Source organism: Giraffa tippelskirchi, chromosome 5 (genome assembly GCF_054371585.1).
Source record: "Giraffa tippelskirchi isolate mGirTip1 chromosome 5, T2T-mGirTip1v1.2.pri, whole genome shotgun sequence".
In the NCBI taxonomy this organism is placed as follows: Eukaryota; Metazoa; Chordata; class Mammalia; order Artiodactyla; family Giraffidae; genus Giraffa; species Giraffa tippelskirchi.
This window is the reverse complement of record NC_137279.1, coordinates 169,484,862-169,502,189: the sequence shown is the minus strand read 5'-3', so window position 1 is coordinate 169,502,189 and position 17,328 is coordinate 169,484,862. Positions and strand designations below refer to the sequence as shown.

Sequence of the window (17,328 nt, the reverse complement as noted above, 5' to 3'; positions counted from 1 at the left end):
TGCTTTATGCATCAAACTTGCACTAGTTGTCTGTTTTACATATGGTAATGTATATGTTTCAATGGTATTCTCTCAGATCATCCTACCCTCGCCTTCTCCCACTGAGTCCAAAAGTTGTTCTTTACATCTATGTCTCCTTTACTGCCCTGCATGTAGGATCATTGGTACCATCTTTCTAAATTCCATATATATGCATTAATATACAGTGTTTGTCTTTGTCTTTCTGACTTACTTCACTCTGTATAATAGGTTCCAGGTTCATCCACCTCATTAGAACTGATTCAAATGCATTCCTTTTTATTAGAACTGAGTTTTAAAAGCTAAAGAGAATTTCCTAAGAAGACAAGACAGTGAAAGACTATCTAGGCATGGGCTGAGAAGAGGTGGCGTGAGAGAACATGGAATATTTGGGAAACGATGAGGGGTTCACATGACTGAGGTGGAAAATGTGAGTAGTAGAAACCTGAAATTATTTTAATGTTTTTTCCTGAGGTAGTCAGAGAGGTATAGGGAGAAGGGGATCGGAGACTTCATTTCAATCTAATGTTTTTCCTATTGATTCTAACAGTTGTGACTCCAAAGCTTTACTTTGTTTCTATTTGCAACCCTGCAACCCCATTTCTTCATTAAATCACAGCAATAGGATTAGAGGAAGATAAGACTATTTAATACTCTATATTTATATCCAGTAGCATTTAAACTTCTGTCTTCCAACAAGAGTGCAAGACTGGGTAATGGACTGTGTGTCATAAATGTTATTCATGTCTCTTCATATGATTATCTGAAGACTACATATTAAGCCCAACCTTAATCCTTACGGGAGTAGAGATTGATATGGCTCAACGAAGAGGTTATTTCACTTGGCATCAGACTCCAACATGCTAAGTCAAAGGCCTATTCCAATACCCATCCCCTGCAATGCCTGTGTGAAAATTAGAAAAAAGTACGTCCTCTGGGCAGATACAGCCCTATACTAGGTTTCAGTGGCTTAGAGAGTAGAGCAGAGTCTGAATTTCAGCTGCCACTTGTTTCCTGCCTCAGGCACCTTTGTGACATGAACAAAATGTGTGACTCTATGTTCCGGCCCCGCCTGGTTATTGGTGTTCTATTGTTAAATTCAGAACACAGCCTCTGGACACAGACCAGGGAAGTTAGTTTCTGTCCCCTTCTCCCCACATCCTTTAATTATAACATATTCTGTGATTTACTGTTCAAACACTAAGCAAATCTTTCTCCTTCTCTGTCTTTATTTTTCTCTCTGAAAGCTCCAGAGACTGTTCCTTCCTATATGGAATATAGAGCCCTATTTGTCAGGAATAAGTTTGGCAACCATAATACTCTATCCATAGTTTCATCTGACTCAGGAAAATGATGGGTTTTTTTAAGTTTATTTTTTTTCCAGTGCATAAACCGTTTTGAAACACTAATACCAGGAATAAAAAGAAAGGGAGAGAAAAAGTTGCCGACAATCCTGTCTCCTATCATAATAACTGTTTTCATTTCTCCATATAACCTTGGTGACATTGTCTCCAAGTTCCTAAATTCCAAACTCTGTCCTCATGTATGTCATTTTTTCATTGTTTTAATGAAAGAATAAATTTCATTTTATTTTCTGTAGTTTTTACTGACTAGTATTGGCCCCCCCCCAAATTTCATGTTTCATTCATGCATATATCCAACAAATTTTACATAGTTCTTATAACTTGCTAGGCTCTATTTTAGATGACAAGGATTCAGTAACGAATATGCCAAAGACCTTATCCTGTGGATTTAATTCTAGTTAAAGAGACATACAACCAACAATGCATATATAGTAAAATGTCAGCTGCTATAAAGCAAATTAAAGCAAGGCAAAGGAACAGAGAACAATGTCGTAGGGAGTGACCATTTTAGAAAATGCCTCTTGGAGTAAATACACAATTACTTAATACTGATACCAAATTCAAACATTTAGATCATTGTTTCTGAGATTGCCTATCAGTGAAATACATATTTATTTTTTATTAAAAGTTTCCTTTAGCATAAAACTCCGAAAGAGGACCACTAGCAGTTTTAGCTCCTGGTTTTTCCTAAAGATAGTAATTGCCACAATTCACATGTCAGAGGGCAAAATGTTAGCAAGAGAGAATTCTAGGAAGATGGCAAAGTAGAAAGCACCAGGATTCTATCTCCCCACCTGGCAACAACTGCACTAGCAGAATCTGCGTCATGTAACTATTTGCAACTATGTAACCTATTGAAGACTTGCTGGCAACTTCGAGTGGAAGACTTGCTTCTGATCACAGAGGTGCAGACAAAGAGGCAGGCAGTCGTAGCTGTACCTCCCACCCTGTTGCAAGCCTCTACCCATACAGCAAAATTCCAGGGGATTTAAAGGGCTGGCACTCCTATTCTCCCTCTCTTTTTCTCTGATGGAATTGAAGAGAGAAATAGAAGGCTTGATTCTGGGATTTATTTAGGGGTTTGAAATTTTCTCAAGTCGGCATGAGGAAAAAAGAAACAAGTCACAGCAACGTCTGAACCCTTGAAAAGATCCTGAGAGAAAGGGGGAAAGGAAAACAGCAGTCACCAGCCCAACCACTTGGGTCTTCTACCCCTTCCCACCTATCTCGCCCACCCTACCAGCCCACACTGCCTGGTACTTGAAATCTGTGGCTAAAGGACCATTACCACATAACTTCAAAAGTAATTAACCATGCTTCCTTCCTAAACCCACTCAAATTCACTCATTCAGCACTTACTTTTTTGAATCCACTCAAAACTTTTTTTTCTATGAGCCCCCTCCCTGCGTGGAGTTGGGGAGGGGGGGATACATGCTGAGTTGGCCTTTATTTTTTTTAAGAGACTTTTTGATCCGATGAGCTCCTCCAAATAATTGAACTTTGGGTTCTGATTGGTTGTTTTATTTATTTTTTTCCTCCAAAAGTTTAACCTCCTCCCCACCTGAGCCTGATAAAACCTTGATCATGGGTTTGGGTCCCATAGGCCCCAAAGAGAGTCCTTAAACTTAAGGATGCTGGATAGCTTCCTTAACCGAGATGGGGAACTCAAGAGTATGGATGAGATTTCAAAGATATTCAGTCTGATGAAGGAAGCATGAGAGATGGTGAGTCACCGCACTTATGCAAACATTCTGCTGCAGACTCATTCACCAGAAATATTGGTCAAGTTTATTGATGCTGGTAGTTACAAGTTTCTTAACAATTCCCTGACAAATTAAAAAACAACCAACAACATGCCCCTCTTGCAGCAAATTTTACTGACCCTGCAGCATCTCCACTCACTGCAGACCATCTCAAGCAGAACAACACAGCCAAACTGGTGAAGCAACTGAGCAAGTCAAGTGAGAATGAAGAGCTCTGGAAATTGGCCTCAGTCCTTATCAGCAACCAGATGACCGTCATCCACTCCCAGAGCAGTACACTACCCAGCCTGCTGAGAAAGATAAAAGAAACAGAAAGAAGAGGGAGAGAGTTAAACCAACCCTCCTGAGCAACCAGTGATAGAAGTGAAGGCTGAAACTCAGGCTCAGGGGGCCCTAGAGAAGAAAAGGGAGAAGCCTAAGTCTCTTCTCACCCCAGTGCCCAGTCTCATGCCAAGTTCCACTGGACTAGAGCTGGAGACCCCATCTTTGGTGACTGTGAAGAAGAATACCAGTGCAATGGTGGTTTCTGACAAGTACAACCTTAAGCCCATCCCCCTCAAGTGTCAATACAACACTCAATGCCACCAAAGAGATCTAAGTGAAGATCATCCTACCACAGCCAATGGAAAGCCTGGGCTTTCTGGATGTGCTCAATTCCTCTTCTGTTCCAGGCATCAAAATCAAGAAGAAGAAGGTGCTGTCACTCACAGCTGCCAAGTCAAGCCCATTTGAAGGGAAAACAAGCACAGGACCAAGCACAGCCGAAACTTCTTCCCCAGAGCCAGTCAGCAACTCCTTCTGAGGTTATGGTGAATGCGGTGACTCACCATCTCTCATGCTTCTGGACACAGAATGTCCAGAGTCCCCAGTTTCCCCTGCTGAAGTCCCAGAGCTCATGGATACCACCTCTTTGGAACCAAGAGCTCTGGATGCAAAGCCAGTTGAGAGTACCAGAGATCCTAGTCAGCTGACTCAGAAACGCAGGAAGAGGAAAGCTGTGATGTGGCCAGAGGAGGGCAAATTGAGAGAGTATTTCTGTTTTGAACTGGATGAAACTGAATGAGTAAATGTGAATAAGATCAAGGACTTTGGCAAGTCAGTTAAGTGAAAGATACCATCAGAGCGAACACGTGTTTGAGATAGGCTGGCATCTGAGCCACAACACCGTGGAGGAGAAGATGCCCTGGATGCGCACCAGGCCCCTGGTGCTGCTTTCACCTCTCATTATCCCTGGAAGCAACAGCCGGTACATCCAGGCTGAGAAGGAGAGGGGATCTTTCAGGAGTTCTTCCTAAACAAGGAAAGTCCTCATGAGCCTGATCCTGAGCCTTAGGAGCCTATTCCCCCCCCCCAAACTCATCACCCTAGATGTAGATTGTTCCATGGATGAGACCCTGGAGCCTAAGGGGCCTGTGATTCACCTGATGGGGAAGGCAGTTTGAAATTGCCTCCTATTATGGCCAATTTTATTGGAAGCACGGTTGGTGGGAAGAGTCCCCAGAACCCTAGAGCAGGAGGCATCAATGTGCAGGAGAGCCTCTCCTCCACCATGGGTAGACCTAACAGTTGGCCCTCATAAGAAGGCCAAAGCAACCAGACTATTCAGACAAGATCAAGCAGATGCTGGAGCCACCTGGATTCAGGCCTGGCCCAATAGCCAGTGGTTTCTTACTGGAAGGCCCTGAGGGTCCCAAGGGCATGCAGCACTTCCTCCCTGAACCTAGGAAACCTATGCCAGGTACCCATGGAGACCTGGGTGTCCTGGTAGCCCAGAGGGTCCACGTCTCCTGTGTCCCCCACCCTCTCCCAGGGCAGGGCTGGCGATCCCTTCTGGGATGGCCCATGTGACACCATGCAGGGTGACCTGATGTGGGGGGATCAGCATCAGGTCCTGGACCATACCATAGAGGCCATGATGGCCAAGAAGGAAATGAACCTTCTCTTCCTCCATTCTGAGGGGCCAGAAAAGGTCGCTCTGAAGGATGACTCCCAAGTGGATGAGGGGACCCTGGTGGAGGTGTGGTTGGAGATGGTGGGCATCATCTCCACAAAGGCCCTGGCAGTGGCATGGGGTTGAAGGTAGTGGACGTTGCCCCCACGAAGGCCCTGGTGGAGGAATGGATGCTGGTGGTAGACATTGGCCCCATGAAGGCTTTGGACATGGGAGATGGACCCCGTGGCCACCAGCCTCATGATGTTCCTGGTTATCAAGGCCACAACCATTGAGGGCCACCCCCTCATGAGCACCGTAGCCATCATGGCCCTTGCCATGGGAGGAATGGGGAGCCACTGAGGGCATGATGGAGGCCACAGCCATGGAGGAGACTGAAAACTTTTCCCCTAAGATCAGGAACAAGGTAAGTTTGGATGCCTACTTTCACCACTTCTATTCAACATAGTACTGGAAGTTGTAGCCAGAGCAAGTAGGCAAGAAAAAGAAATTGAAACATCCAGATTGGAAAGGATGAAATAAAAATATCTCTATTTGCAGATGGTATAATTTATATGTAGAAAATCCTAAAGATTCCACAAAAAAGTCTGTTATAACTAATTAATTAATTCAGCAAAAAAATCAGGATACAAAGTCAACACAAAAATCAGTTGCATTTCTATACACTAAGAATGAGCAATTTGAAAAGGAAATTATAAAAACAATTCTCTTACAATAGCATCAAAAAGAATAAAATATTCAGGAATTAACTTAGGATGTTAAGTGCAATGAAAACTATAAAACATTGCTGAAAGAAATTAAATAAGACATAAATAAATGGAAACACCTCATATTTATGGAATGGAAGATTTAATATTGTTAAAAAATGACAATATTGCCCAAAACAATTTACAGATTCAATGTGATCCCTACCAAAATACATTTTTTTTGCAAAAATATGAAAAAGCATACTAAAATTCACATGGCATCTCAAGGGACCCCACGAAGTCAAAACAATTTTGAAAAAGAACAAAACTGGAAGACTCACACTTCTTGATTTCAAAACTTACTATAAAGTTACAGTAATCAAAATAGTGTGGTAATGGCATAAATGCAGACATAAAGATCAATGGAATAGAATATAGAGCCCAGAAATAAAATATAACATATATGGTAAAGTGATTTTTGACAAAAGTCTCCAGACCATTCAATGGGGAAAGAGCAAGCTTTTCAACAAATGATTCTGGGGAAAATGGACATACATATGCAAAATAATGGAGTTAGACTTTCAGCTAACATCATATAAAAAAACATTCCTCATGGATCAAAGGCCTAAATGTAAGACCTAAAACAATAAACTCTTAGAAGAAAATAGGACAAAAGCTTCATGACATTGAACTTGGAAATGATTTTCTGTCTATGGCACTAAGGGCATAAGTAACAAAAGAAAAATTTGACAAATAATACTTCATGAAAATTTTAAAATCGTATGCATCAAAAGGCAATATAACAGAGTAAAAAGGAAAACAACAGAATAGGAGAATATATTGGCAAATCATTTATCTTTAAGGCATTAATATACAAAGTATATAGAGAACTTTTTTGTTGTTGTTGTTGTTCTTTTATTATTTTTTTAATTTTTTTATTATTATTATTTTTTATTTGTTTTGCCATACATTGACATGAATCCACCATGGGTGTACATGTTTTCCCCTTCCAGAACCCCGCTTCCACCTCCCTCCCCATCCCATCCCTCCGAGTCATCCCGGTGCACCAGCCCCGAGCACCCTGTGTCATGCATTGAACCTGGACTGGCGATTCGTTTCACATATGATAATTTACATGCTTCCATCAATCGGTAAAGATAACCCTGTATGCGAGACATTGAAAGAGACACAGATAAATAGAACAGTATTATGGACTCTATAGAGAAATTTTAAAGCTCAACAATAAAAAAGCAACCTTCAAAAATAGGCAAAGTACGTGAATAGATATTTCTCCTAAGAAGATATACAAATAGCCAAGAAGCATATGAAAAGATTCTCAGCATCACTGATCGTTAGGAAAATGTAAATAAAAACTATAATGAGTTATGACCTCACGCTCATTAGGATGTCTTCTATCAGAAAAACGGACAACAACTAATATTGGCAAGGATGTGGAGAAATTGGAACCCTTGTTCATGGTGATAACTGGAGAATTACTGTTTAGTAGGTATAGGGTTTCAGTTTTACAGGATAAAAAGAGGTATGGGAATGGACTGTGGTGTTTAAAACCACTGAACTACACACACACAAAAATGGTTAATATGGTAAATTTTATGTTACATGTATTTTAGCACAATTTTTAAAAATTGAAAAAGAATGTTATCAAAAATCTAGATATGTTCTGTTTGCAGTTACCCAGCATCTCATAACATTTCTCTCTACTGTTATTTGATCCACGTTCTCCTGTCTGCCTGAGTCCTTGGTCGTCAGTCCTCCCTAGCTGCTCCTAGTCTTTCTATAAAACTTAAGTGTAAGGTAGATTTTTTTTAACACCTATAGACCAGTGTTTCTCTAACTTTAATGGGCATCTAAATCATCAAAGGATCATGAAAATGTACATTCTTATTTATTCAGTCTTGTGTGGGGCCTGAAAGTTTGCATTTCTTTCCTTTCTTTTTTTTTCTTTTTTTTGAGTTCGCATTTCTAAGAAGCTCCCAAGGGAGTTAGGTAGTGCAATCCATGGAACACACTTGAGTGGGGAAGATTTAGAATAGCAGTTCTCAAACTTTTAATCTCAGAAGCACTGTATGTATGCTTTTTAAAATTATTAAGAACCTCATTGAGCTTTTGTTTATATAAATTATATCTAGCATGTCTGTCATGTTAGAAAATAAAACTGAGAAATATAAAATATGTATTTAATCCCTTTAAATCACAATATTAATTCCATTACATGTTAATATAAATAACATATTTTTATGAAAAATAATTATATTTCCAAGAAAAATCTTCTATATTTTTGTAATCTCTCTTTAACATTTGGCTCCACTTTGTCAGAAATGAAGGCATCTAGCAGAAAATTTGTAAGCACATATTTGAACTCAACAACACCATCAATCAAATGCGTATACTGGGTATCTATAGACTACTTTATCCACAGCCAGCAGAATACACATTCTGTTCAAGTTCACATAAAACATTCACCAAGATAAACCATATACTGGGCTAGAAAAAACCTCAACAAATTTTAAAAGAAATCATACAATATTTGCTCTCAGACCACAGTGGAATTTAACTAGAAACCAATAACAGAAAATCCCTAAGAACTTTTCGATTAAACAACACACTCCTAAATAATCTCAAGAGAAACTAAACAATATTCTTAACTAAATGAAAATGAAAACCAAACTTACCAAAATTTGTGGGATGCAGCAAAGCACTATTTCAAAGGAAATTTAGAGCATTGAATGCATCTATTAGGAAAGAAAAAAGATCTAAAATCAGTCACCTAAGTTTCCACATTAGGAAACTAGAAAAAGAAGAGAAAATTAAATCCAAAGGTAATAAAGAAAAGAAATAATAAAAATAAGAGCAGAAATCAATAAAATTGAAAACAGGAAATCAATAAAGAAAATCAGTTCAGTTCAGTTCAGTTCAGTCGCTCAGTCGTGTCTAACTCTTTGCAACCCCATAAACCGCAGCACACCAAGCCTCCCTGTCCATCACCAACTCCCTGAGTCCACTCAAACCCATGTCCATTGAGTCGGTGATGCCATCCAACCATCTTATCCTCTGTCGTCCCCTTCTTCTCCGGCCTTCAATCTTTCCCAGCATCAGGGTCTTTTCAAATGAGTCAGCTCTTCCCATCAGGTGGCCAAAGTACTGGAGTTTCAGCTTCAGCATCAGTCCTTCCAATGAACACCCAGGACTGATCTCCTTTAGGATGGACTGGTTGGATCTCCTTGCAGTCCAAGGGACTCTCAAGAGTCTTCTCCAACACCACAGTTCAAATGCATCAATTCTTCGGCGCTCAGCTTTCTTTATAGTCCAACTCTCACATCCATACATGAGTACTGGAAAAATCATACCTTGACTACATAGACCTTTGTTGACAATGTAATGTCTCTGCTTTTTAATATGCTGTCTAAGTTGGTCATAACTTTCCTTCCAAGGAGCAAGCGTCTTTTAATTTCATGGCTGCAGTCACCATCAGCAGTGATTTTAGAGCCCCCAAAAATAAAGTCAGCCACTGTTTCCCCATCTATTTCCCATGAAGTGATGGGACCAGATGTCATGATATTAGTTTTCTGAATGTTGAGCTTTAAGCCAACTTTTTCACTCTCCTCTTTCACTTTCATTAAGAGGCTCTTTAGTTCTTCTTCACTTTCTGCCGTAAGGGTGGTGTCATCTGCCTATCTGAGGTTATTGATATTTCTCCCAGCAATCTTGATTCCAGCTTGTGCTTCTTCAGCCCAGCGAGTCTCATGATGTACTCTGCATAGAAATTAAACAAGCAGGGTGACAGTATACAGCCTTGATGTACTCTTTTTCCTATTTGGAACCAGACTGTTGTTCCATGTCCAGTTCTAACTATTGCTTCCTGACCTGCATACAGGTTTCTCAAGAGGCAGGTCAGGTGGTCTGGTATTCTCATCTCTTTCAGTATTTTCCACAGTTTATTGTGATCCACACAGTTAAAGGCTTTGGCATAGTCAATAAAGCAGAAATAGATGTTTTTCTGGAACTCTCTTGCTTTTTCAATGATCCAGCAGATGTTTGCAATTTGATCTCTGGTTCCTCTGCCTTTTCTAAAACCAGCTTGAACATCTGGAAGTTCACGGTTCACGTATTGCTGAAGCCTGGCTGGGAGAATTTTGAGCATTACTTTACTAGAGTGTGAGATGAGTGCAATTGTGTGCTAGTTTGAGCATCCTTTGGCATTGCCTTTCTTTGGGATTGGAATGAAATCTGACCTTTTCCAGTCCTGTGGTCACTGCTGAGTTTTCCAAATTTGCTGACATATGGAGTGCAGCACTTTCACAGCATCAACTTTTAGGATTTGTAATAGCTCCACTGGAATTCCATCACCTCCACTAGCTTTGTTTATAGTGATGCTTCCTAAGGCCCACTTGACTTCACATTCCATGATGTCTGGCTCTAGGTGAGTGATCACAACATTGTGATTATCTGGGCCGTGAAGATCTTTTTTGTACAGTTCTTCTATGTATTCTTGCCACCTCTTCTTAATATCTTCTGCTTCTGTTAGGTCCCTACCATTTCTGTCTTTTATTGAGCCCATCTTTGCATGAAATGGTCTCTTGGTATCTCTAATTTTCTTGAAGAGATCTCTAGTCTTTCCCATTCTATTGTTTTCCTCTATTTCTTTGCATTGATTGCTGAGGAGGGCTTTCTTATCTCACCTTGCTATTCTTTGGAACTCTGCATTCAAATGGGTATATCTTTCCTTTTTGCTTCTCTTCTTTTCACAGCTATTTGTAAGGCTTCCTCAGACAGCCATTTTGCTTTTTTTGCATTTCTTTTTCTTGGGATGGTCTTGATCCCTGTCTTCTGTACAAGGTCAATAAGTATTTATCAAAATACTTAGATACATATCTAATAGAATATGTACAAGATCTCTACAAGAAAAACTATGAAATTTTGAATAATGAAATCTAAGTAAATAGAGAGATAGATACCCACATTCATAGATTGGAAGACTCAATATTGTCCAGATGTCAGTTCTTCTCAAGTTGATCTGTAGATTCAATGAATCCCATCAAAATTCCAGCAAGTTATTTTGAGGTTATCAGCAAGCTGATTCTAACATTTTTATGAAGCGGCAAAAGACTCTTTTTTAAAAAAAAAAAATGGGCCAAACATCTCACCAGTTAAAATATGCAGATGGCAAATAAGCGCATGAAAGGAAAGTTTCAGGGAAATGGAAATTAAACAATGAAATGCTACTACATACCTATTAAAATGGCCAAAACTCAAACCCAAACACTGTCAACACCAAAAACTGGTGAGGATATGGAGAAATAGGAATACTTCTTTGCTGATGGTACAGCCACTTTGGAAGATAGTTTGGTAGTTTCTTACAAACTGAACATACTTTTACCATACAATCCAGCAATTGTACTCCTTGATATTAGCCAAATTACTTGAAAACAAGTTCACATAGAAACCTGCAAACATATTGTTTGAGGGAATATAAAAAGGTACAGCTACTGTGGAAAAGCAGTCTGATAGTTACTCAAAAAATTGAACATAGAATTACCATATGATCCAGCAATTTCACTCTTGGTGTATAATCAAATAATTAAAATGAGGGTCTTGAAAAGGTATTTGTACATCCATGTTCATAGCAGGATCATAGCAGCTAAAATGTGGAAACAACCCAATTGTCCATCAACGAATGAATGGATAAGCAAAATGTGGTATATACATACAATGTAATATTATTCAGCCTTAAAAAGGAAGGAAATTCTACAACATGCTATACCAGGATGAACCTTGAAGACATTATGCTAAGTGAAATAAGCCAGTCACAAAGTACAAATGCTGTGCGATTATACTTATATAAAATACAGCGGTCAAAATCAGAGACAGAAAGTACGATGGTGGTTGTCAGCAGCTGAGGGAAGGGGAAAAAGAAGAATTATTGTTTAATGGATAGTTTTGGTTTTACAAGATGAAAAGTGTTCTGGAGATGGATGCTGGTGATGGTTGCAAAATATTATGAACATATTTAACATTGAACTTTACACTTAAAATGGTTAGGGTGGTAAATTTTATGTTGTGTATTTTACTACAATAAAGATAATTGGGAAAAAGACCCCTATACACAGATGTTTATAGTAGATTTATCCATAATTGCCAAAACTTGGAAGCAACTAAAATGTCTTTCCATTGATAAATGAATAAATAAACTGTAGGATAGCTAGAGAGTGGAATATTATTCAGTGATAAAAAGAAATCATCAAGGCATGAATAGAAACAGAGGAATATTAGTTTTCACTTAAGTGAAAGAAGCCAATATGAAAAGACTACATGCTGTAAGATTCTAAATATATGACATTTTGAAAAAGATCAAACCATGCAGGACAGTGGCTGCCAAAGGAGGAATGAATAGGCTGAGTACAGAAGAGTTTTAGGGCTGCAAAACTATCCTGTATGATGCTACAATGGTATATGTACATCATTATATAATTGTCTAAACCCATAGAATGTACAACACCAAGAGTGAATACTAACATAAACAAGCATTTTGTGTGATAGCTTACCAGTTTAACAAATGTTTGGGACTCCTGGTGGTCCAGTGGTTAAGAATCTGCCCACCAATGCAGGGAACACGGGTTCAATCCCTGGTCTGGGAAGATTCACATGCTGCAGAGTAACTAAGCCCATGGGCCACAACTACTCAGCCCATGTGCCTAGAGCTTGTGCTGTGTAACAACAGAAGCCACTGCAAGGAGAAGCCATAACTAGAAAGACCCTACTCGCCACAACTAGAAAAAGCCCACTTGCAGCAATGAAGACTTGGCAGAGCCAAAAATAAACAAATAAGCTGGTCTGGTGCAGGGTTTTGATAATGGGGGAGGTTATGCACGTATGGGGGCAGGGGTATATGGTAAATCTCTGTACCTTCTGCTCAGTTTTTTGATGTGAACCTAAAACTAGTCTAAAAAAAGTGTATTAAAAAAATCTGGCTCAACAAAAGTTACTAGATTTTCATATCTGCTTCTGCATTAGATATCCTTAAGTCAGAGAAAATAAGAATCAGACAAAGCAGTGAAGGCATATTTTATTCAGTACCTATTGCAGTAGGAGACAAGAGACTCAGTATAGAACTGGACTTCACTCCGTATTATACAAAAAAGGACAAGTGGGGATTTATGGGCAAGGAACAGGGTGGGAGACAGTGGATGGAAAATTACAAAGAGGAAACATCAGGGATAAAAGGAAATTCTGGCTAAAAACATTGATTGGATTTCTGCTTAAGGCAGGCCAAGGTGGTCAGATATTAAGGGAGGGGGACTCTGGCTAAACTAATTCAACTAGATTCTTGCTAAAACTGAAATAAGTAGGTCAAGCACAAAGCCCAAAGTTAGAGCCTTGAGGGCTTAGAGGAGCCTGACTAGAGTTGAGTCTAGAAGAGTCTCTGTCACTTCAACAGTGTTGGTTATTTTTTTTATTTAAAATTGTTTTGTGATTAGATCACCGTTTCTGGTATACAGGACACTTCCCAATTGTTCCTTTCTAAATCTAAATTAGGAAGAAAGATCATTGAATAGCTACTTCCTTATGAAAGTACACATGGATGCTAAAGGCATTGAAGATAAGTCTTCTCCCATTCTCTTGTTTTTATACACTGAGAAAAGAATCTCAGAACAAAAAATGACATAGTTCCCTCTCCCAACCTGATAGAGGCAACTAGTACATAATTTAAATACTGGCTTTACCCCCTGAGTAGCCATGTGAAGTCATATTTCTATTCTTATAAAACAGGAATGTTAACATCAACCTTCAAGACTCAGGCTAATAAATAGAAGTTATGATTTCATTCATTCTTACATATATATTAAGATATACACACATCTATGTATATACATAGAAATTATGTTAAACTATTCACATAAATAGATATATACAATATAATATAGTAATTGATCCCATTTATTTTATATTGTTACATATATTCCAACTAAATGAAATCAAGGACAGCTAAATGAAGAAAGTAGCATCTAAGGACGGTCTTAAAAGATAGTCGGATTTCAACAAAAGGGAACAGCATGGCAGGGGATCAGAAGTGGAAAACCATAGTGAAAACTGAGGGCATGGTAAGTATTGTGATGTGGCTGGAGTACAGGATGCCTGGTTGGAGTCAAGAGTCATATAGGTGGGATGGGGAAGGAGGTGGGAGGGAGTTTCAAGAGGCAGGTGACTTATGTATACCTATGGCTGATTCATGTTAATGTTTGGCAGAAACCAACACAATTCTATAAAGCAATTATCCTTCAATTAAAAAATAAATTTAAAATAAAAAAAGTCATATTGGAGATCAGGATGGGACCAAATGGTTCAAGGCCTTAATGTCATGCTAAACTTCTGAACCACAAGTCTATGAATGCTCTCTGATCACATTTTTCATGGCAGTAGTGTGGAGAATGTATTGATGGTGCAGAGGCATTCATTAAGAAGTTGTCACAGCAGTTCAGAGGGGACCAGGAAAATGGCAATAAGAGAAAAGAGGAAAATACCTGAAAATCTCCTTCCAAATGATCCAATAATTTTATTTGTCCAAGCCAGAGAATTAAGCAATGATTCTTGGGGATGTGTGAAAGATTCTGATAACAAACATGGCATTACAGATATACCTATTCAGGTGGGAGCCATGAACAGGAAGAAAGGCAAGTCTTGGAAAAGAGGGAAAATAGCAAAATGGTTACCTTTAATGTGCGATCTGAGTGTATTCAAATAAAATATGTGATTTTACAGAAAAGGGACTTCAAAGTTACAGCACTTAGGACATGCCGTTTTAACACAGTTCTGCTTCCAAGAATCCTTTCTGATCCTCACCCAATGCTCTAATTACTCCCTCCTGTGCCCTGTAGAAACCTGTCGTGGGGGTGGCAGAAGACCTCACTGTTTACATATCTCCTAGCTGGATTCTGGGCTCCATCAAGAATAAGCCAGATTTCCTTAGTGCCTAATATAGAGTCTAGTGGGGAAAAAAAAAATCAGTAAATGAAGAATGAAAAAAAGACAGTCAAGACCCTCTTTTCCTCTCGTTGAATGAATGAATATTAGAACATTCTCATCTTTCTTATTTCCTTCCTTTACATACATTGCCTCTTGAGCGCTTTGTTATTTCAGTTAAGAAGAAAGCCTACTCTGCCTCAGGCAATGTGCCAGGCCTTGCACAGAGGAGGGGCAGACGATTCAGCTTGATCTGGCTGTGACAGAGACTCACAGGGACTCAGGGACTGAGAGCACAGAGGAGGAAACTAACCCAGACTGAAAGGTTAGAGAACAGGCTTTCCAGTGGAATCAAAGTTGAGTCCAGGAAGCACAAGTGGGGATATAGTTTGATGGAAGGTATGAGGTCAGAAGTGGGGAGAAGTGAGTTTATGTCAGAGAAACATTATGGGTAAAGGCCTCATCCAGAGGGAATAGTCTTCCATATAACTGAAAGCTATTTAGACGTCCTAGAGTTTAGAATATGTGAGGGAACAAGGCCACAAATGAGACTGGGGAGGTAGCCAGATTTGTAAACCATTTAAGAATTAATACTTCAGTCATAACAGTATTGGGAAGTTTTTAATGAATGTTTTAAAAGGCTTAAATTCCTCCTACAGGAATGACATGATCAGATTTACATTTAAAAAGATAACTGTACAAATAGTAAATTGAATGGGGGCAATGGTGAACGCAGGGGAAATAGTTCAAAGTATTACAGCAGAGAAATGACGGTAGCTTGTACTATGGTGGTGAGAATAGAAATAAATAGAATAATCGGTAGAAGAATTCTTCTGACTGTGACGTAGGAGGATTGGAGAGTGATTGGGGAGGTAGTGAGTTTGGACTTTATTCTGAAGGGATAGACCCTTTAATATTTTAATCATGGGAGTGATCCATTCAGATATGAGTTTAAAAATAAATTACTTGGCAGAAGGTGGTGAGAAGACTGTCAAAACAACGCACAGGTAAGAGCTGAGACAAGCGAAGAGGGAGCAGTTGGCGTGCGGAGGCACCGAAGACCCGAAAGAGGTTCCGGAATCGCGTCCCAGGCTGTCAGAGAAGCAGAAACTGACGCAGCCCCAGGAACAGCTGCTGGGGACGGGGGAGGGGCGGGGGGTGGTGGCAAAGGAGCCCGGAGCGCAGCCGGAGCTACCCACGCCTCCCAGCGCCGGGGGCGGGACCAGGGCACGCACGGCGGCGTGACGCAGGGCCGCAGCTGGCCTCGTTCTGGCTGCCGCCGCCGCTGCGAAGCGGAATAGGATGAGGCCCGCAGCTGCGGCTCCGGCGTCGGCGGGGCCAGCAGCAGCAGCTGAGGCAGCAGCTGAGGGAGCCGCGACGGCCGCGTCCCCCACTCTTGACCTGGATTAGGCCCGGCAGCTCCGTGGCCGCCGCCGCCCCGCGGGGGGGCGGGGTGGGGAAGTGCTTCGTCTCCCCGCCCCCCCCCCTGCCGCCGCCTCGGAGGAGGCAACCGCCGCGACCCCGGGAAACCCGCAGCCCAGCCTTAAGCCCCCAGCCCCAGGGACTGGCATGAGCTGCTCTTCGGCGGCGCCGGGGGCCGGGGGAGCCGCTGCCGCCTGAACGCCGGCCTGCTGCCCGACTCCACCTCGCTGACCGAGGCTGACCGCGGAGCGTGCGAACGACCCCGCCACTGCTTTTTTCCTCCCCCAGATCACACACCCCAGCCCCGGAAGATGGGGAACTGCCTCAAGTCCCCCACTTCGGATGACATCTCCCTGCTTCACGAGTCTCAGTCCGACCGGGCCAGCTTTGGCGAGGGGACGGAGCCGGATCAGGAGCCGCCGCCGCCATATCAGGTAGGGGAGGGTGTTGTGTTGGGAAAGGGGGGTGCGAGGAGTAGAGGCGGCTCTGGCGGAGATTGTAGGGGCTTCGGGACTGTCTGTCACTGTCCCTGGCCTCGGCAACACCTGGCCTGAGAGGCACTGCCCCCCTTAGGGCTGGATTTAAGTGTGATTGTTCCCATCGTCAGTATAGGGGGAATCCTTCACCTCCCTTCGAGCAGTGTGGGGATGGTACTTCTGTCCTTGAGTTCTGGGATTCGAGTGTGTGATTATATCCCCTTGACCAGTGACTGGTGGCTAGATTGTGGAGTTCGGAAGTGATGTTTTCTTGCCTTTATATCTGAATTATGAGGTTCGAAGATGATTTCCTCATCACCGGCTGGATTATGGGTTCTGGATAAGTGGTTAACCGCCCCCCCACCCCGCGCCACACATACACCCCATTTATGCTTTCAAGTGTGATCCTCTTCTCCTCCCTCTCGTCTGTCTGTATTCATTGAATTTAGTAGGCGTTCATTTCTTCCTGTACTTGGGAGATTTTCAAGTAGTAATTTTGGTTCCAGCAACATGGAGTTGCTTCTTTACATATATATGTATACATACATATGTGTGTGTGTTTATATTAATTGTAGGACACAGCTTAGCGACTGAACAGCAACAACAATATTAATTCTAACCCCTCCTCTTTTTGCTCCACCCCTGTGACACACCTTTTAAACGCGCTGA

At 41.1% G+C, this 17,328-nt stretch overlaps 1 protein-coding gene, 1 long non-coding RNA gene and 1 pseudogene across 2 annotated transcripts in view; 2 read left to right on the top strand and 1 right to left on the bottom strand.

The window, feature by feature from the left end:
• The first annotated feature begins 2,966 nt into the window (after positions 1-2,966).
• On the top strand, positions 2,967-5,371 carry LOC145505292 (serine/threonine-protein phosphatase 1 regulatory subunit 10 pseudogene; annotated as a pseudogene).
• Positions 5,372-6,695: 1,324 nt separating this feature from the next.
• On the bottom strand, positions 6,696-13,755 carry LOC145504506 (uncharacterized). Its single transcript, XR_014052256.1, has 2 exons — positions 8,476-13,755; positions 6,696-6,945 (listed from the first exon to the last, which is right to left on the bottom strand). It is a non-coding gene; the product is annotated as an uncharacterized LOC145504506 (long non-coding RNA).
• A 2,281-nt stretch (positions 13,756-16,036) lies between these two features.
• RNF11 (ring finger protein 11) overlaps positions 16,037-17,328 on the top strand; it is a 38,340-nt gene continuing 37,048 nt past the window's right edge. The window contains exon 1 of the mRNA XM_081485540.1: positions 16,037-16,617. Within this exon, the coding sequence (XP_081341666.1) occupies positions 16,495-16,617 (123 nt within the window). The 5' untranslated portion in view covers positions 16,037-16,494. The remainder of the gene's footprint in view (positions 16,618-17,328) is intronic.